At 62.8% G+C, this 20223-nt stretch overlaps 1 protein-coding gene across 1 annotated transcript in view; it reads left to right on the top strand.

Annotated features, from left to right (window-relative positions):
- SLC6A3 (solute carrier family 6 member 3) overlaps nt 1-14482 on the top strand; it is a 33425-nt gene extending 18943 nt beyond the window's left edge. The window contains exons 6-14 of the mRNA XM_032861932.1: nt 268-371; nt 1550-1674; nt 4259-4371; nt 5512-5640; nt 6268-6367; nt 8743-8843; nt 10059-10226; nt 11150-11221; nt 14421-14482. Of these exons, the coding sequence (XP_032717823.1) occupies nt 268-371; nt 1550-1674; nt 4259-4371; nt 5512-5640; nt 6268-6367; nt 8743-8843; nt 10059-10226; nt 11150-11221; nt 14421-14444 (936 nt within the window). The 3' untranslated portion in view covers nt 14445-14482. The remainder of the gene's footprint in view (nt 1-267; nt 372-1549; nt 1675-4258; nt 4372-5511; nt 5641-6267; nt 6368-8742; nt 8844-10058; nt 10227-11149; nt 11222-14420) is intronic.
- The last annotated feature ends 5741 nt before the right edge of the window (nt 14483-20223 follow it).

Raw genomic sequence — 20223 nt, 5'->3', positions numbered from 1 at the left:
TGGCCGTGCGCAGAGCGTTGCTGCCGTTCAGGAGAAGTCGCCAATGAAGCACCCAGACGGCGCCCCTCTGCGAGCCTTTCTCGGGCCGGGGACGCGGCAGGCACATCCCCGAGACGGCATTTGCCCCGATCGCGTGGCTCCGACGGCTCGTTGATGACGATCTTGTGTGTCAGCGCCCCTCTCCCGTGGAGCCCTTGGCGGCCCTGTGACAGCTGGTGTCCCAGGCCCCGCGCGCCCGCATCACCTCTCTTGTCTGGCCCCGCACAGGTGTGGATAGATGCCGCCACCCAAGTGTGCTTCTCGCTGGGCGTGGGGTTTGGGGTGCTCATCGCCTTCTCCAGCTACAATAAATTCACCAACAACTGCTACCGGTAAGTCCCACCGCAGGGTCTGCCAGGCCACGCACTTCTTCTTCTTCTTCTTCTTTTTTTTTTTTATTTTTAAAATTTATTTCAGCGTAACAGTATTCATTCTTTTGGGCCACTGACTTCTGACATGACATGTCCCCAGAGACGGGGAGGGGGACACACCATGCTCGTGGGGCCTCTGAGCCGGACCGTGGAAGCTACAGGCAATTTGGTTCTTGCTCTAAGGAAAGTACTAGCAGATGAAGGTGTTCACCACCTCCCGGAGTCACCACCAAGGGCCCTGACTTCTGCCCCCTCCTCCATCCACTGCCAGGCCCCAGCTGCCGCTGCCTCCTGGTGCCCAGGGCCAGGCCTCCCTGGGGTGCTCAGGGCACTGGGCTCCAGGGCAGGCTGACCTGCAGCCAAAGGCTGGACCCCAAGTCCATCTAAAAACAAAAGTGAGTCCATCTGGGACCTGCTTTCTCTGACCTTTATGGTCTTGTGTTTATTTCCTTCACATCATGAGGACAGAAAATGCAGTAAAAATAACAAAGCATGCATAGCAAAGTGGGCACCCCACACGGGGGGCAGCCTCTGCCTGAGTCCCCCCAGGGTCTGGGCACTCGGCAGACATCCTTCCACTCCGGCAGCCCTGCTCCCCCACCTCTACTTCCCTCTGGCCCTCTGAGTTCTCAGCCTTCCGAGTGGGGTCCCCCAGGCCGGGAACACACAGACGCATAGCATCGGGGCCCCACCAGACATCCCCAAAACCGCATTTCTCCCAGGTCCGCGCAAGCCATCTAGACACCCTGCCAGACATCCCCCTGCTGAGCGTGGGTGGGGACCCCGTTGGTTTCCGTTTGCCCGCCCAGGGCCCCCACGCTGCTGATGCGGACCATCTCACCTTTGCACCGAGTCCTGATGTCAGAAGCCCTTGGCTCCCGGGCAGATGCGCGTGGCTGGCCACCAGGGGTCCGCCTGGGCCAAAGCCTGCACACACCCGGAGCCTAGAGCCACTCCGATGGGGGTCCTGCCACCCTGGGCACCAGCCTGTCTGCAGTGCCGCCCATAGGAGGGGCCAGGGAGCCCCCGGAAGAGCACCCTCCAAAGCCCGCCTGACCCCGGACGGGGCGCATCGAGGACAAAGGGAGGGAGTGACCCCTCCTGCAGCATGTGGCTGGGACGTGTGTCTTGTTTCCCAGAGACGCGGTCATCACCACGTCTGTCAACTCCCTGACGAGCTTCTCCTCCGGCTTCGTGGTCTTCTCCTTCCTGGGGTACATGGCCCAGAAGCACAGCGTGCCCATTGGGGACGTGGCCAAGGACGGTGAGTCCCCCTAGGGCAGGCCACCGTCCCCACAGCCGTGTCCACCCAGTCCCCCCGAGTGTTTTCCCCACACAGTAGGAGGGAGACGTGCAGGCCCTGAGACCGAGTCACATGTGTTCGGGATGGGCGGGGGGGCAGTGCGCAGAAGGACACAGCCTCCAGGGCAGCAACACACCACCACACCCCACCCCTGCCCCGTTAGCCACCAGCTCCGTGCAGAGGCCCTGGGGCTGCAGGACAGGCTGTGGTTCACGGCCTCAGGGTAGGCCTTGTCTTTGTTTACACTGGGGAAGGGGGCCCACACAGCTCAGGGGTGGGAGCCCTGACCATTTCCAAGCCACGCAGCCGGCAGGGTGGGAGAGCAAGGCCGGGGAGAAACCCGGTGGATTCACACACAAGCCTTTCATTAGCGCCAAAGCTTTTCCCTCCAAACCCCCAGTGATCGCAACATACGTAGGTGGGCTTTGGGTAATAACCAGAGGAATCATGAAATCTTGGGCACGAAGACAACAGAGACCCTTGTTCCCAGCCCGCTTGCCCAGCCAGCCGCACACACCAGCTGTCTGCGTGCAGAAGTGGGCAGGGGGGGAGTGGGCACAGGTGACCCAGCGAGCAGGCTGGGCCCTGGGAGGAGGCCAGGTGTAGGCGTGGGGTGCGGAAGGGGCCCCCTGGGCACTCGTGGGGCTGGCGGTCCTCATGCGTGGGAGGAATGCCGTGGCACTGGATCAGTCCGGGACCCCGGGGTCTCCTGAGATCACCGCAAGCCCTGGCCTGCGTCAGATCATTCTGGGGGTGAGTGGGGAGGGCTCTTCCCCTGGAGTCTGTCCTCGCCCCTCCACTTTCTCTGAAAAGGCCCCTCCTCTCCTGGGGCTGCCTCAGGCTCAGAAGAGCCCACGTGGGTGTCACTGACTCATCTCCTCCTGAGTCTTTTTACTTCGGAGTGGGGGCCGGCTGGCTGCTCAGTGAGGGTCCGAGGGGAGCAGAGGGCCGCCCCGCCCCTGCGCGCCGCCGGTAGCCTCCATGTGACTCCTGGCTCTTGTGCGCTAGGCCTTTGGATCGCACTTGGGAAGTAGGAAGCAGAGGTCCCGCCCCCCGGGACTGGTAGGGAAAGCAGGGGCTGGGCGCGTGCTTCCTAAGTCCGCATTCTTGCCTCCAGGAAAGAAATCCAATAAAAGCAAGAGAATGGGAACATAAAGCAAATAAATACAGAGCAGTGAAATTTACTCACTGCTGCATTTATGCATTTCCCGTGCTTCTGCCCTTTTTTACGATAAATAGCAGCGGCTTACGAAACCTCCATTAGCCCTGGAAGTGCAGTGAGCGTCTTCTGTGCATTTCCGCGACCAGTAAAGTAAATGTCATTTACAGCTCTAATTCTCAAGAAAACAGGGTGAAATGTTAGCTCAGGTACGGAACCGAAGGGCGAGGACACGGACATCACGTTCCGCGGAGCCGACCCGCCTCTTCCCCGGGGTCTGAGGCTCGTGGCGTGGAGGCTTCAGATGGTCCGTAATGAGCTTCCGTCCACCCCGTGCGGGGACGGTGACCCTCGCCTGCGGGCGGGAACTGCGGAGAGCCCAGGCCTGAGCTCGGCTCTGCTCTCTGCAAAGATGCCTCAAAGCCCGGATCCCACCGGCTGCCTCCCGCCGCGGCCCCACTGAGAGCGGAGAGGTTGGGGAAGCTCCGTCCTCGTGCGTAACGGCGCGGGAGGCCGTGCGAGTGCCTCACGCAGGCCCATCTTTTAAAACTGACCCTGAGACGCACTACAGCTTCCCGTGGGAATGTTTTTGCTCTGGGTCTTCACGGCCAAACGGCCGCAAGTCCGGCGGAGGCCCACACCGTCGTCACCCCGCCCCTCCCCACGGCCCGCCCCCTCGCCCCCTCCGGCCCAGGGCCCCGCGCCCACCCAGACCCCGTGGTGCGGTGCGGGGGCGGCGCCCCTGCCGGCGTGCCTGTCTTCCATGCAGCGGCCCCGCCCCCCGTGTCCCCGCGGGGACGGTCGCAGGAGCGGCCGCGTGCACAGAAGCCTGCCCCTTTCCCGCACTCGCCGAGCCGAGCGTTTCCGTGTTCTTCACCTGGTTTGTAAGGATCAGACGCAGAGTCACTACTGACGCGGACAAATATTCACGGGCTGCTAAATGTACCGCCGTGAGTGAGTGGCGAGTGTGCGCACGTCAGCGCAGATGCGCACACGTGTCCGCCTGCGTGCGCGCGTGTGCATGTGCGTGTGTGAGAGCACACGTGCGTGCGGGCGCACACGTGTCTATTACGTGCAGAGAACAGACCAGGAGGCCAGCGGGAGGTTGTCCAGGGCCGCGGGCAGGTAGCCCCCCCACCTCTGGGTTGGTTCCACCCCCACCACGCCCGGCCCCCACAGCCCCACACAGACCAGAGGACCCAGAGGAACAAGGGGCGAGTCTCCAGCGGACGTCAGCTTTCCATGACCTGGAGACCCGGCCTGGTGTCCCCTGCGTTCCGCGGACAGAGGACCCCCCGCCCCGGGAGGGCGGGCGCTGGCGGGGCTGGTCATCTCCCCGCGGGGAGCGGAGGCTGCGGCGGCGGCAACAGGACGACCCGTCTGCAGGGCCCGGGCTGATCTTCATCATCTACCCGGAGGCGCTGGCCACGCTCCCGCTGTCCTCGGCCTGGGCCGTCATTTTCTTCATCATGCTGCTCACCCTGGGGATCGACAGCGCCGTGAGTGACCTTGGCACCTCGCACGCCAGGGGCCCTGCGCGGCACGGCCGCGCCCCTCCCCACCGCCCTCACGGGGCAGGCAAACCCAGGCGACCCCCAGGGGGTGCCCCGCATGGTGGGAGGAGGGGCCCCACAAGTACTCGGGGCCCTTCCTGGGTGGGGTGTTGGAACAAACCCTCCTCCTTCCCTCGGGGTGGCCACCGTGCCTTCTGCCCAGGTCACCACAGACCCTGACACGCGCACACAGGCCAGTAGTGGGAGGGCAGCGCGGGGAATGTAGTGAGAACTGCCCAGAGCCAGGGCCGGTCCCTCCCGCTTTCCTTGACCCCAGATCCCCCAGGAGGGATGGCTGCACCCACAGCAGGCCAGCAAGGGCTCCGGCCGCAGCGCAGGCTCCGCCCACTGAGTATACGGGTGCGGCCCTCTGGGCCTGCGGGTGCTCGCGGGTGCATGTGCGCGACTGTGGGGCAGGGAGCTGGGGAAGCAGAATGCGGGCTTCCTCGGGCTCCTGCCCACTGCCTGCTCAGGACCAACAGCTGAGACCTCAGGGTCCCCGTGAGTGGCCATGGGTGCCCCGTCCCCCAGAGCTTCCCAGAAAGTGTAGAGAACCACACATCCCACGCCCTGGCCCTAGGCTGTCATCTCCCAGGCAGCCTGGTCAACGGCTGCTGGGGGCCACGGCCCTGGACCACACGTCTGCCTGGGATGAACAGCACGTCCTAGAGGAGGAGGGCAAGGAGGGTCACCATGCAGGGCAGGAGGCTCGGAGGACCCCCATCACCACAACGCTCAGAGTCAGGAAGGCTGCGCCCGGGGCCACGCCAGGTCCTCCCCAAGAGCAGGCTAAGGCCCTGCTGTGGCGGACAGGTGTTTGGGGTGGGCGGGCCGGGATGGGGTTTTGTGGGGACATCGGCAGATGGTGCCACGTTACCACGTGGGCTGCAGGGCTGCTGAGCACACCCTGTCGGGGACGGCGTCCACCCCCGGGTCCCTGCTCCAACGGCCCAGGGCTTGCACGCGGGGCACCTGTGCCCCAGGCGCTGTGCGGCCGCCGCTCGCGCCCACGCCCCGGCTGTAAGTCCGCTGGACTGGACACAAAGCGCGCCCCGCCCCGCAGCGCCCCTGCTCTGTTGGCTGCAGATGGGCGGGATGGAGTCGGTGATCACCGGGCTGGTGGACGAGTTCCAGCTGCTGCACCGGCACCGGGAGCTCTTCACCCTCCTCGTCGTCCTGGCCACTTTCCTCCTCTCGCTCCTCTGCGTCACCAACGTACGTACCAGCGCCCGCTGTGCCGGGCGAGGTCGGTCAGCCTTTGGGGTCGGGCGGCCCGGCTGGCGCTGACTGAGAGCGGCGGGCCGCCACTTGGAATGATATGCGGGTCGCCGTGGTCACGTGTGGGACTGGTGGTCGCACAGGGTGGCCATGGTCGCCAAGAGCAGCTGCGGTCACACGTGGCATAGCTGTGGCCCATGGTCCTTTTGCTCCCGGACGCCCCCGTGGAAGCAGCCTGGGCGGAGCACCTCCCTGTTGGATCTGCGGGGCCAGGGGAGGCCTGACCACAGGGGGCGGGGCTGGGCCACCTTCCCTCCCACAGAGTCACTCCCAAGTTTGGCCGCTGCAATTTTTATTGGTTTCCCCTCGGATTGTAGCCGGAGTGCCGGGGGCGGGGGGGGTCCTTCCCAGTCCCGTGCAAAAGGCACATCTGTGAGAAGCTGTGCAGGGACTGAATTCCAGCGGCTCCTATCGGACTCTGTGGGGAGTAAGACAGACTATGTCTGTGAGCCGGGTCCAGTTTAAACTGGGCCTGTCGTCTCCCTGGGGAGAGCACCTCTGAGGGCTCCCCAGGGAGGCGTGCTGTGCCCGGCACCCCGAGTTCAGCGGGCGCCCGTCTTCCAGGGCGGCATCTATGTCTTCACGCTGCTGGACCACTTTGCAGCCGGCACTTCCATCCTCTTCGGAGTGCTCGTCGAGGCCATCGGGGTGGCCTGGTTCTACGGTAAGGTTGAAACCTCTCTGGAGCTGCGGTGCGTCCACAGGGAGCAGACCCGGCCGCGGTGCCGTCGCTGTGACCAGCCGGCTGGCGTCCTTGCACGGTCCCTGTGCTGCCTCCTTCCTGACACATCAGCTCCGGGAAGCTTCGAGCGGTAGCTGCCACGGCACCGCAAGGACAGGAGGCTGGAAAGGGTCTGCTTCGCCACATCGATGAGCACAGTTAGCCGGGGCACCCCAAGATGCTTACCGTGGTCAGAACTGTTCCGTGTAGCCACCTGATTGTGCCAGGCCCACGGCCTCGTGGTCGCTGAGGGAGAATGGCTCACGGGGGCCAGTGGAGGGGAGGTCCCCGCCGTCCGCCCGGAAACAGGCCTGTTCCTCACTGGGGACCAGGACCAGCAACGCAGTTCACAAGGTGGGGGCGGATTGGCACACTTTAGAGCACCACGGCTCACATGCCAGCTCCTCACAGGGGCAGAGCCTCCGCCGTCTCTGCCACCGCTGGCCTGCCGGCCACTGGCTCCTGAGTTAGAACTCGGAACTCCTCTGGCGGGTGGGCAGCCCCCAGGCGAGACGGGGCCGCCTGCAGCCACAGCTGTCCCGCCCCTGCCAGGCCCCCAAATCGTCCTGGTCACTGTGACTGCCGCGGGCCCCGGAGCCGGAGAAGGCCCTGTTCCTTCCCCACGTGCTGACCCTCTGCGCCGCAAGGAGAGAGCACCCGACTGGGCCCCTCCAGACAGTCGGCAGGGACAGCTCTGGGCACGGGCGCGCCCCTCCCGGGCTGGGAGCCCTGGCCCAGAGCTCACAGCCTACTGTGCTGCGCCGGCTCCCCCCACCCCCGGCCCCGTGGGAACCCTAGTGTCATTCAGGGCACACGGCCTCTGCCTCAGGGCTGTGGGCAGCGTGGCCTGAAGAAGCATGTCGGCTTCGAGAGGTTGCCCCTGACATATAGCTCATATTTTTGGAACAGATTTTCAATTTTAGTTTCTTTTGTACAGGAAAGGGAGATACTGCATTCTGTGCTTTTATTAGCACCTGGAATCAATACTTGATCCTTTAGAATGGGGCTCTGTTCCCTGTCCCCAAAGGAAACCCCCCAGGGAAAGAGAGGGAGTGCCCCAAACGCGTACCTCGGTCATGAGCCTGGCAATGGTGGGAGAGACGCTGGCGACCACGCGCACCCCAGACCCTCGGGAGACGGAGTCCACGTGGTTTCCCCAAACGGCCATTCCCATCCCTGACCCAAACGCAGTCTGTGTTTCTTGCACGATGCATCAGAGTGTGTCAGGCTCTCTGTGCACCTAGGGTCCCTGATGGTCTTCGAGCCAACAGCCCAGCGCCGAGAGGGGCCATGGACTGCCCTGACCACTCATGGGGCCGAGTCCAGAGGGGCCCAGGGACTGGCCTTGGGTTCACCCTTCTCCCTTTTTGTGCGCCCCTGGTCCATCTCTGTGTCCGGGGTTCTGATGATGGGGTTGGTGTGCACAGAGGGAATTCTGAACGGAGGGGTCTTCCCGATGGGTCCCCAGTGTGACACCCACAAGACTCACCCAGGGCTCAGTGGACCAGCTGTGGTCGTCTGAGCGGAAGCCAGGCCAGACTCTTGGTGGGAGAAATCACCGGCGAGATGTCCTAGAGAAAGTGCCAGTTCACTGAGCTTCTGAAGTAGCTAGAAGTAGCTCTAGAAGTAGCTCTAGAAGTAGCTCTAGAAGTAGCCATCCTTAAGAAGTAAGGATGGCAAATACAGCCTTGAAAGGAAGGACACTCTCACACCTGCCAGGACACAGGGGAGCCTTGAGAACACCATGCAGAGTGAGATAAGCCGGCCGTAATAGGACAAACCCCTTAGGACTGCACGCCCGGGAGACAGAATGTGACGGCGTGACAGCGTGATGTGCTGGTGTGACTGCGGCCGCGGCGGGGCGGGGGAGGGGAGAGTCAGCGCTGCACGGTGATGGCGCTTCTGTCCGGGGAGATGGGACGGTTCTAGCCAGAACCGTCCCATGGTGGTGACGGCCGCACAGCAGTGTGAGTCAGCGCCTCCGAACGCCACACGTAAAAATGGCTCAAATGGTAACTTTGTATGTTATGTGCATTTAACCAGAATTTTTTTAAAGAGAAAAAAAGCAGTAGTTCAGGCCGAGGGGAGACAGGACAGCCCAGAGCACGAGAGGAAGGGCTGTGGGAGGAAGAGGAGGGAGAGAGGGCAGGGCGCTCGGGGCACATGACTCAGGTTGATGTGTGGCCACAGTGAACACGCGTGGGGACCCAGCCAGCAGGCTCCCGGGAGGTCTGGTGGGGAGGAGCTACAGGAAGTGGGGGAGGACCCCGGGCGGGCTGGGTGCCGTCCTGACTGGCCGCATGGCTCCCGCACCGCAGGCGTGAGGCAGTTCAGCGAGGACATCAAGCAGATGACTGGGCAGCGGCCCAGCCTCTACTGGAGGCTGTGCTGGAAGTTCGTCAGCCCCTGCTTCCTCCTGGTAAGCACCCCCCGACCGCCCAGGTCCCCCGAGGCCGCACACACCGGCTCTCTGCTCCTGTGCGGCTGGGGAGGGGGCTGTCCCGTACAATCCTCTGTGGTCCCGGGAAGGTGGCCCCCACCCTCTGGACCCACTGAGAAACCTCACGGAGGACCCACGGGGATTCTACCCCATGCCTCGCAGCTCTGCCACGGAGGGAGGCCAGAGCTGAGCATGGCCAGCGGCCAGTGGCCGGTTCCTCCCCTGAGGACAGTCATGGAATTGAGACTTCTAGGGGGAGGGGGGCTCGAGGACTCAAATGCCAAAAAACAGGAGTGACTTAGATGCTGTCACAGCACAGCCGCTGAGAGCACGTCTACTAGCCGCCTGGCGCTTCTCCTTGGGGCCGGAGGACACCAGCCCAAGCTCATGGGCCAAGGCTGCCGGCCACCGGCCTCATTAGAACAGGGCCACACGGATCCCCTTACCATGGCCCACAGCTGCTTCCCACCGACAGCAGCAGACGCCGTCCTTGTGTGGCTCACAGAGCCCGATGTGTCCTGCCCAGTCTGGACAGGTGACCCCAGGGGCCATTCAAGGACTGTCCTGCTCTGAGCAGAGAGCTGCAGGAGCTACTCACAGAGATGCACGTCTCCCTGACCCCTGGCATGTCTGGGACCTGCAACAGATGAGGAGTTTGCTGTCCTGCACTGACCCAGCTAGTGAGAGGCAGAGACAGACAGAGACAGAGAGGCAGAGGCAGAGACAGACAGAGACAGACGAGATGGAGAGACAGAGAGAAAGACAGAGATGGAGAGGCAGAGACAGACGGAGAAGCAGACACAGAGACAGAGAGGCAGGCAGGCATGGAGGGAGGGAGCCGGAGTCCCGCGGCTGCCATGACCGGCAGTGTCTCCCTGAGCTGAGCCCGGACACTCGGGTGCTCCCGAGGCCCCACCCCACGCCTGGGGCCTGCTTCCAGCACGTTCATGTGGGCTGTGCTCCGAGGGCTGAGGGGCTGGTGTGGACGTCGGATAAGCCAGGCGGGGTCTCCCCAGCATGACCACCTAGGAGGCACCGCACACGGGGGTGGGCGTGGGCCATGGGCATCCCCGCCCCCGCCTGCAGGACCCGGACCCCAGAGCGGCCGAGTCGGGGAGACCCTCCGGGTGAACCGAGCGCCGGGTCCCACCTGCCCGCCGCCGGCTGAGAGCCGCCCTCCGCCCTCGGTTGCAGTTTGTGGTCGTGGTGAGCATCGTGACCTTCAGGCCCCCGCACTATGGAGCCTACGTCTTCCCCGAGTGGGCCAACGCGCTGGGCTGGGCCATCGCCACGTCCTCCATGTCCATGGTGCCCATCTACGCCGCCTACAAGTTCTGCAGCCTGCCTGGCTCCCTGCGGGAGGTGCGTGCGCACGCGGGCCTGCCCCGCCCTTGCCGCGGGGACCCCGCAGCGCGGGCGGGCGGGCGCCCACTCGGGCCTGACTCGCGGGGAGGCCGGCGCGGGCAGCGGCCACGGTGGACGACGAGGCCGCGGCAGGGGCGGGCCGGAGCGGGCCGGGCGTGCGTGTCCGCGTGCGCGTCCATCCGTCCTTCCCGCGCACGCCTGTGCGCGTCTGCCCGAGTCTGCGCTCCCGCGCGCTCCCGCGTGCTGCTCCGGCTGCCCGTGGTCCCGGGAAACACGCGGGCGGCGGCGCGGGCTAGGCCACGTGGACAGGGGCGGCGGGGGCCGGTCCCCCGGGCACCGCTTCTCCCCCTGGCGCCGGCCTCCCCGGAAGGAGCGCCCCGCACGCCCGCGTGTTTCCCGGGACCACGGGCAGCCTGGTCCTGCGGCGGCACCCACGGCTCCCCGCGCACAGCGGTCCTCGGCAGTCAGGCCAAGCCTGGGCCGGCGGGGTCGAGGGGCTCCAGGGAGGGCGGGACGGGGGGGGGGGGGGGGGGGGGGGGGGGGGGGGGGGGGGCCCGCAAAGCAGGCTGCACCACGCAGTGGGGACCCCCCCCTCCCACGCTTCTCCATGCCCGCAGGGCCCAGCCAAGGCCCCTGGGGTGGGGGGACGGTGGCGCGGCCTACAGCCGAGGGGCCGGACTCTGAGCCAGCCCCCGCCCCAGGGTCCCCTGGCCTCGAGACTCCCGGGGGCCTGCATGCCGTGCCCCTTGCTCAGAGCCCGTGGCAAGCGCGCTACAGAGACAGCGGCTTGTCCTCCCTACACTGAGCTCGGCCGCAGGGTCTGGTGAAGCCCAGCCCTCAGCCCCGGCATCTGACCGCTGTCAGCAGGGGCCCCGCCTTGCAGAGCGCACTGCTGCCCACGGCCTGTTCTTCTCTTCCAGAAACTGGCCTACGCCATCACCCCGGAGCAGGAACGGGAGCTGGTGGACAGCGGGGAGGTGCGTCAGTTCAGGGTGAGTGCGACCGCCCTGCCGCCCTCCGCAGGGAGGACTCCGAGGCCTTCCCCAAGCTCCTAGGCGGTGGGCCCCTACGGGCCACAAAGCTGCGCTGGGGAAGGCAGGAGAATGCTGGTGCACCTGTCCCAGGGTCCGCCTGGGACACCCTCCGGGGACCCCTGAACTGATGGGGGGCACGCAGTAGGCAGAATGAGAAAGCTTGGGAGAAAGAGGAAGCAGCAGTGGGGAGAGGCTTGAAGTGGAGGAGGGAGAGGGCCCGAAACAGCTCTGAGCCTTGCCCTCACGGGATTGGGATGCTGGGGTGCTCTGTCAGACCCTGACCCCAGGGGTCACTCAGGCTGCTGAAGACTGTTGGGGTGGGGGCTGCAGAGAGCCGGGAGGCCAGGGGCCTCCAGTGGGAGAGGGTGGCGGTCTCACCAGGCCCGTGGCAGGATTGGGTCCATCCCTTCCTTGGATTTGCTCCTTGTACTTGTGCTAACTCCCCAAATGAGACCTTAGGTCCCTCGTTCTCAAGCTCTCTTCTTTCCCAGTAGAAGCTCTCAAGGCCTTGTCTGGGGCGCAGTGGCCACACTTAGCACAGCCTGGTCCTTATCCTTTGGTGTTAAGGGTATTTTAGTTTTCATTGTGATTTTGTCCACCGTGAGTCGCTTGAAGTTTGCTTTCAAATCCCCAAATCTATGGGGATGTTTCGTGGATGTTTTGGGGATCAGAGTCAGATATGATTGCATCTGGTCACGTGCCCTTGGGGGCACATGAGGACTTCGGAGAGGCAGAGCCCCTGACCCACCATGGCAGACAGGATGCACATCTGTGGATGCAAGTGGGTCCTGTAGTTGGTGGCACACGCTCCTCTTTGCGCCTGTCACGTTGTACTGGTGACCTTGCCGCTCAGATCGAGCAGCACGTCGCTGACTTCAGCTCTCCTTCCGGTGAGAACTGGGACGGGTTTGCACGCTATAGCGAACTTGTCCAGGTATCCCCCCATCATCCCCCCAGTTTTTTGCTTTATATATCGTGCAGCTGCTTTCCGGGGTAACCACACATCTGGGATGGCCGCGTCTCCCCTGGGACTTCACACATCCTCTCTCCCTCGCGCTGCTTTTGCGCTGGCAGTCCTCTGGTCTGACATGGTACTTGCAGCAGGTTTCCCCTGAGTTTGCCAGAAGCACCTTCTACAGTGTTTCTGTGTTCGCCTTTGCCACGATCTCAGAACGCAGCCGTCTTCCGTACACGCCTGGGACTTTGTACTGACAAAGATGAGTCCCTTTATATCTGTTGTGATTATTGATATTTTCAGCTTGATTCTAGGCTTTTTAACTCTTTTTGCTGCATTTTTAATGTGTATTTTTTCCTTTCTTACCTTTATATGGATTGCTCTTTGGGGGATTTGCTTCCCCCCCCCTTTTTAATGTTTTCTCTCTGTTTGGAACTTACACACTCATGTACTTGCTTACAGACCTGTACGTCACTCCTTTACAGTTATCTCTGGAATTGTGACATACGAGCCTCCCTTTGCACACGTGAAGTGACACAGTATCTCAACCCCGTCCTGAACGTCACAAGGGCTTAGGACTTCCCCTGCTAGTTATCATGCTGTTAGTGCCCAGTGCTCCATTTCTGTCTTTTCTAACCCACAAACTAGGCACTGTTAACAATTATGCTCTGTTGTACAGAAACGCTCTCTGGGTTAACGTGCACGAGACTGCTTAGTTCTCCACCCGACTTTTTGACATCTACGTCTTTCCTTTGAGCATCACTTTCTGGCTTTAACATCAAACATCCTTCAGTCTTTCCTTTAAGGAGATCTCTCGATCAACTTCCCCACTCTTGTGTGTCCAGAAACCTCTTCATTTGGCCCCTCTCAGGAAGGAGGGTCTCAACCACTGTCTCCGGCGCTGTGAGACTGCGCGATCTCGTGCGTTCTTCGTGCCCCTTGGCTGCCGCTTGGAGACCGTGCCTATGTCCGGGGTCTGCACATCCGTGTGTTTTGTCTGTCTGGGGAACGTCGCAGTCGTCCCTCGCAACCTTGCCTCCTGCGCGGCTCCCCTCGGGGCTCGGCTGTGTGACACTTGCCCTGCCTTCGGGTTCTCACGGTCTCTCAGGAGTTTGGTGAATGTGACTCGGGTGCACCGTCGTGCAACACCTTCTTGTCAGTGCACACACAGCAGCTTTGAGTCATTTATCCAAAAATCAAACTGCTTGAACTTCCGCACAGAAAGCTCACACTGATCATAACTCCCGTGCGCAGACTGAGGCTCCCCCATCCACCCCTGAGGCAAACACTCTCCTGCTCTGGTCCGCGCGCCCCCTGCCCCCATCGATACTTCTGTGTTCCCAAAAAGTCGATCGGTCTGCAGTGGGGTGTCCCCGTGGAGCTCTAGGGCTCTGGCCCCACAGCTCCGTCCCACCTGCGTGCCCTACATGGCCCTGCTGGGCGGGGGCTGCCCGCCCCGCTGCGGCCCCTGGGGAGCCCAGCCGCGGGTCTCCGGGAGACGGGGGGCAGCCGTGTGCCGGCCGCAGGGGGTCGGGCCTCTTCCTGCCCCGGGCGTGGCTGTTTCGGGACAGGGCCTGTGGCGCTCGGGCTGAAGCATTCACCCTCGGTTCTCGCCTTCTTCGTGACCGCACGGCGCGTGCTCAGAGCCACACGGAAGCGACAGCCGCACGGTAGTGGGCAGCCGCATCTGCCGGCGAACTCCACACCCGCGCTGGTCACTCGGCCTCCCCGAGCGGTGAGCGCGGCCTCCCCGGCGCGCCTGGGAGCTCATGCCAAGTGAGACACAAGTGTGGGTACAGCCTTGCCCTGGGATGGGAGCAGAGGCCCCAGGGAGGCGACAGAAGGTGGCCTCGGGCCGTCCCTGGTCTGACCCCCACACCATCTGTCCCGCCTCAGTTGTGCCCCTGCCCCCGGGGCCGCGGTAGCTGCTGCTCCGGCCGGGCCCTCGCGGCAGCAGTGCTCTCTGCGCTTTGCCCACAGACCTGCTCGTACGTGTCTACACAGGCTGAAGGTCGTCCACGTCTGCGTATTTAACTTAAGGGTGTGTGCGTGAGGCGGGTTTCTGGAAGGTTCTCACGCGCATCAGACCTGAGCTTCCTGGGCTGCGCGGCGTCTCCCGGAACTTGTTGGGTTGGCAGCCAGGAGCCGCCTGGAGCCAGGTCGCCCCTGCTCTGCTTCTGAAGAAACCTGTTTCCTTCCTAGCTTCGCCACTGGCTCCTGGTGTAGCCGGCGGGCAGGGGGCCCGGACGGCCACCCCAGCGCAGCAGAGATGCGGCAAAGAAGAGACCCGAGCTGAGAGAGAAAGGCGGGGCCGCTGGCTGCGGGACTCCTGCTCTCCCAGAACCACACGGAGCCTCCGCCTCCCGGCTCCGTGCGCCCTCCCTTTGCCCCCGGAGAGGACTGGCCGTCGCGCTTGTCTCTGTGACCACGTAACGTAGATCCGTGCCCCTTCCTGCAGGTAGAAGACATCCGTCCGTGTTCTGTTTGTGCCGAGCACGCTCCCTCCCACCGCCACCCCACGCCGGCTGCCCCGAGTGCGGGTCTTGCTGTCACCCATGTGCTGAGGAGAAAAGTGGTGATCGTGGCAGCTGACAGCCCAGGGCTCGTGACTTCCTGGGTATTTTATTTTGCTCCAACTAGAAGAGCTACATGTCATGTGTTGCCTAATTGTGTAGAAGGTGCCCTGGGGAAACCACAAAAGGCAATAAAGTGGGGCCACCACGTGTCCCCACACCATGCACCTCGTGTGCGCGGAACCTGCCCAGGGTCCCAGTGTATGTGATGGGGATGCTCTGTACTTCCTTCTAGCGGACAGAAACACAACGGGGGTCCGTGCACGCTGCCGCCACCCCTGCCCATCGTGGGCCGCACACAGTCACGGCCACCTCGCTGCAGATCCCTGGCCACAGGAGGCAGGGGCATGTGCCCCTCACCCCCAGGCCCTGACCCTGCCAGGCGCCCGCGGCAGGTGGCCTGGGGTCCTGGGAACTGGGAAGGAAGCTGCTGCTGGGGCTTCCGTTCCTCGGTTCATGTCCCCCCCCCACAGCAGCACCATCCATGTTGGGGAACGGCTGTTTCAAATCACGTCTACCTGTGAGCCGAGACCCGTCCTCAGGAGGCAGGGCTGGCTTCTGAAGACCTCTCCGTTATGTCCAAGTTGCCATTTGTGCGCACGTTGGCAGCACCAAGAGAGGACGGCAGCCACGCTGCTCCCTGCACACTGGCATTGCCCCGAAGGGGACCTGGCCGCCAGAACCCGGAGGCTGCACGCAGCCTGTGCCCCGGGCCCCGAGAGGTCGTGCTGTGTGACCCTGTGTGGCCATCGCCTGCGAGGAGCCCTTGGTGCCCAGGGCTGAGGAGCTGGCCGCTCAGGGAACCAGCTCGTGGATGGCGGGGGCCGGCACCCTGAGTGCTCTGTGTAGATAGCGGTGTCGTCAGCGTCTGTCTGTCTGTCTGTCTGTATCCGTAGTCGGCACCTCACGTGAGTCGTCGGCAACAATAAATCCATGTGGGAAAATGGACCGTAGCTGTGTGGGCGCCTTTCTTGGCTCAAGCTGTGGTTCCCCCGCTGCCCCCACCCGGAGGGAGCACCGCTGGGCTTGGCCCAGACCCGGGACCCCAGCCTGCAGACTCCCCTTGCACCCACCAGCCCCGCCACCCGAGCCCTCCTCTCCTGAGCCTTCTTCTGCCACCAGTTCCCCCGTGGGCTCCCCACATGTCCAGACTCCAGCCGGGCATTCGGACCACTGTCGCCACCCCACCCAAGCCTGTCTTCTGGGGACAGGACACCAGGGTCCTGAATGGTTCCCTACCCTTGGCCCCCAGAGGATCTCTTGTCCACTCTGGGGCCAAAAGAGTCGATCTAGATGCCAGTCAGCTCTGGCCACGGCCCAGAGGAGACATGTATGGCTTCTCACTAAGTTTGGAATAGACACCAATGCCACTCCGTGACCTAAACACTCGGGCAGCGGGTCTGTCCCGTCAGGTCATGACCCACCTCCTAAGACACTGGTCCCTCCCTCCAGGCCCCCAGCCTGGCCCCCAACGGAGGATCCTGATGGCTCACTCACACGAGGACTCCGTGCCACCCGCCCCGTGCAATCGCTCTTCTTTCGGATCCCCCGACGAATGCCGTGCTTCCTTCAGGTGTCACTTCATCAGGGACCACGGGACACACACGAAGCCCTCGGGTCAGCTCCATCCCCAGCCACGTGCCAGTGAGCCACACCTCAACCATCCAGAGCTGCCCACGCTGCTTCCCTAAGTCCCCACAGTGTCTCCACCTCTGCCTGCCCCTGGATGTGAAGTGGAAGACGAGCCATCACAACAGACCCGGGGGGGGGGCCAAGACACCTGCCCCAAGGGCATGAGCCACGTGGGCCACAGTGCCATCAGGCCCCCGCCACCAGTCACTGAGGGACCTCAGGAGCAGACAAGGTCCACGCAGACTCCTGCTGGTGGCCTCTTGTAGCACAGGTAGGACCCTGTAGCACAGGTTCTGTTCCAGCTGGGCCCTCGCCCCAGGGGCAGCATGGGCACCTGCAGGTCCCTGGAAGAAGCTGGTAAAACAGCCTGATGGTGGCCACAGCGCCACAGGAAGCCTTGCAGGAGTCATGTACCTGGGAGAGCCGTGGGGCCAGACGTCTCGGACTGAGAAAGACGCCCCCGAACTCCTGGGGGTCAGGTTGTCCTTCCTCCGTATCCCCAGACTCACAGGGACGCACCTGTGTGCACTCAGCACGCAAGCTACATTTGCCCCACATGAACATGCAGACACACAGGCTGCACACGCGCATGCACACAACATGCGCACGGACACAGCATGCCGACACACACATTGTGCACATAGACGCACGTACGTGCACGTGGGCCCGTACACACGGCATGTGGACACACACTGATGTGCACGTGGACACCCACAGACACAGAGTCTGCAGCAATCAGCAGAGGTCCTCATGGAAAGCCAGGCACAGCTCGGGCGTGAGCACTTCTCCGACTGTCCCAGACACCTGCTTCCGTGGAGCCTGGCCGCCCCGAATGGCTGAGAGGTCTTGTCTCCACAACCCTGGGGTTGCGACAGGAGTTCCACTGGTGTCCTGGCTCCAGGGGCCTGGGCTGGGCTCCTGCCTAGGCGGCCCATGGACAGACAGCCATACGCTGCCCAGAACTGAGCCACATATGGAAGTGATCTCAATATATAAAGAACTCCTACAAGTCAATAAAAACTGGGGGAACATCGTCAGTCCGTGGTCAGTGTTGATTCTGAATCCGGTTCCGACATGAGGCAGGGTTCCCTACCCCCAAGCAAGTCTGTGCAGCCCCAGCAGGGTGTCCTGCACTTTGACTCACCCCTGACACCGTCTGCCTGGACTCGGCGTCCGATGCCACAGGCTAAGGGCTCTGTCCCACGCGAGCACCCCACTGCCACTGCGGACATCGGTCACAAGTCCGGGCATCACCTGTACTTCTGGCCAAACGGCCATGAGTCAGAGGCTCCCACAGTCCCCTCCTCGGGTTCGGCTAATTTGCAAGAGTGGCTCACAGAACTCAGGGAGACTAGTCCACTCACTAAATTACTGGTTTCTTCCCAAGAACGGTGAAGGGTGCGGACCAGCCTCTGGAAGACGAGATCACAGGGCGAGGTCTGTAGCAAAAGAATTTCTGTCCTCCTGCAGTCTGGTGCCAGCGTGGTGGCGCAGGGAGGCAGTCTGGTTCACTGGCCTGGACGCTCTCTGATCCCCGTTTCAGGAGGCTTCTCTACACAGCTGTGCTTGGCCACTGCTGATTGATTCAACCTCCCCCGGGGGCTCCCCTGGAAATCAGCGGGCAGGACTGAGAGTTCCCTCAGCTCAGGTTCCCTTGGCGACCGGTCCTTCTCCTTTAGACGTTTGCCAAAGTCTCCTCATGACCACAAACCTGGTTGTGGCGTGAAGGGGTTTGTGAATGACAAGACACGCATCTGGTCCTGGTGGGCAAAAAACAAATGTGTATGTATGACGAGTTCTGCCGCTGCAAAACCCCGTTAGGAAAGTGGGTGGGCTCACAGCAAAGGTGGCATGTCCCAGTGGTGGATGCCCTCGTGAAAAGACACTCAGCGTGTGAGGAATGAGGGGGTGCAAAGCAGATGGGAGGCGACGCCACCTGCCACCTGCCCCAGCAGCTGGATCTGAGCCGTCGTCAGCCACGGCAGTGAGCAGAAGGGAGCTGGGAACCCAGCTACATTTCAGGTAAGAGAGGAAATTAGCGCATGCACTTGGGAAAGGGTTTGCGTTGCCTATGAAGCTGACCGTCCAGTAGCAGACCCAGGTTTGGGGCCTGCTGACAGCCCCCCCGCCACACACACACACGGAAGTCCTCCCACCGCCGGGTGTGACTGTTCCCCACCTGCTTGGGGTGTGACTCGCCCCTGCAACACCCAGGACAGCCCCCGCTCCGAGATGCCTGGGACTCGAGCCCAGCCCGTGGTGGCCTGCTGCCAGAGGCCGACGCATTCGAACGCGCGGGCGCCAGGCACCGCGGTCTGGGGTAGAAGTGTGCTCCCGAGCCCCCGTGGGTCAGGCTGGCCTCGACTTCACCTGAAACCATATCCGTCCCTTCCTCCGGCTCCTCCTCGCTCTCTGAGAGCGTCTCCTTCGGAGCCGGGCACGCGCCCAGCTCAGGTTCTGCTTCTCAGGAGTTCCAGCCGGGATACGGTAGATCCCCAAACTCCCCAATCCCCCCCCAGAGCTCTGCACCCAACAGAGCGTGCGCATGGTGTGGGACACCCATGTGCACGGTCCCGAACGCAAAACGGTAACCGACAGAAGTTCTGGGAGCAAGTGCGTGTCAGCTCAGCAGGAGAGGACCGCAGGCAAGCGGCGCCGGGGGCGGCACCGTAGGTAAACCATGTCCCCCCGCAGGAGACATTGAAGTGTCAGCCGCAGCACCTCAGGCCGTGACCGTCCCTGGAGGTGTACAGTGACTGCTACGTTCATGTTGTTTCGGGGGTATTCGAGCTGTGAGCACCCCGTTGTCCCACCCCTTCAACACGAGCAGCTCTCATTGTGCAGTGCTGGCGGTGGTGGCTCGCGAGAAGGGGTCTTCCCACACGGGAAGCACATGGACCAGCATGTAATTAGTTAACATGAGGTCACATGAAGTGTGACTGGTGACCCTGTAAGGGAAGAGAGACACACACACAGACGCACCAGGGAGAAGGCCATGTGACAGGGAGAGTTTGCAGGGATGTGGCCAGAAATCACAGGTCACCGCCTGAAGCTGGGAGAGGAGCATGGAGCAGACTCTTGGGGGGATGGAAGGAAGCAGCCTTGCCCCAAGCCAGACACGAACTCCAGAACAGTGAGAGCACATTTCTGCTATGCTCGGCCACCCAGCCTTGGGGACTTATTCAGCGGCCCCAGGAAACTAACAGAGGTGGGTCCACCCAGCATGGGAATTCAGGTTCCCTGAGGCCACACGCTGGGTCCAGCCTCGTCAGACACCTCTCCAGTCTTCTCCTCTGCCTGTCCCTCTCTCCAGAACAATCTGCTGTCCACTCCCATTCCCCACTTTCCCACTGCTGACTCCTTACACCATCCCAGCTTCTCTTGGACATCACGTCTGGAAGTTTGCTGTAACCCCTGCTTCTGGGGCAGCCCGGGTCAGTGCTCCTTGAACCCCCCTCTCTAGCGGGGGTCCCATGTCTCCCATGGAGATACTCCTCGTCTCTCTTTTCAGTGGGCTGGGAGCTCCCCTGTGAGCAAAGACTGAACTGGTCTTATTCATTCCTGCCAGTGTCTTGAGTAGGCCTGCTACATGGTTGACAGTAGCACTTGGTATCTATTTACACATAAATGAGTGAATGGGCGGACCTTTACAGGAACACAGGTGAGGGTTTGGTGAATGGCTAGATGGGTGATTAGATGGATAGGCAGAGGAGGAGAAGGAAGGAGGGATAGAAGAATGGATGGGAGAGTGGGTGGATGGATGACGGATGATGAATGATAGACGGTGAAGGGATGGGGGG

This window comes from Lontra canadensis, unplaced genomic scaffold (assembly GCF_010015895.1).
Source record: "Lontra canadensis isolate GAN:19392208 unplaced genomic scaffold, GSC_riverotter_1.0 scaffold22, whole genome shotgun sequence".
NCBI lineage: Eukaryota > Metazoa > Chordata > Mammalia > Carnivora > Mustelidae > Lontra > Lontra canadensis.
The sequence above is the reverse complement of the archived record's forward strand: the minus strand, read 5'-3'. Positions and strand labels throughout refer to the sequence as shown.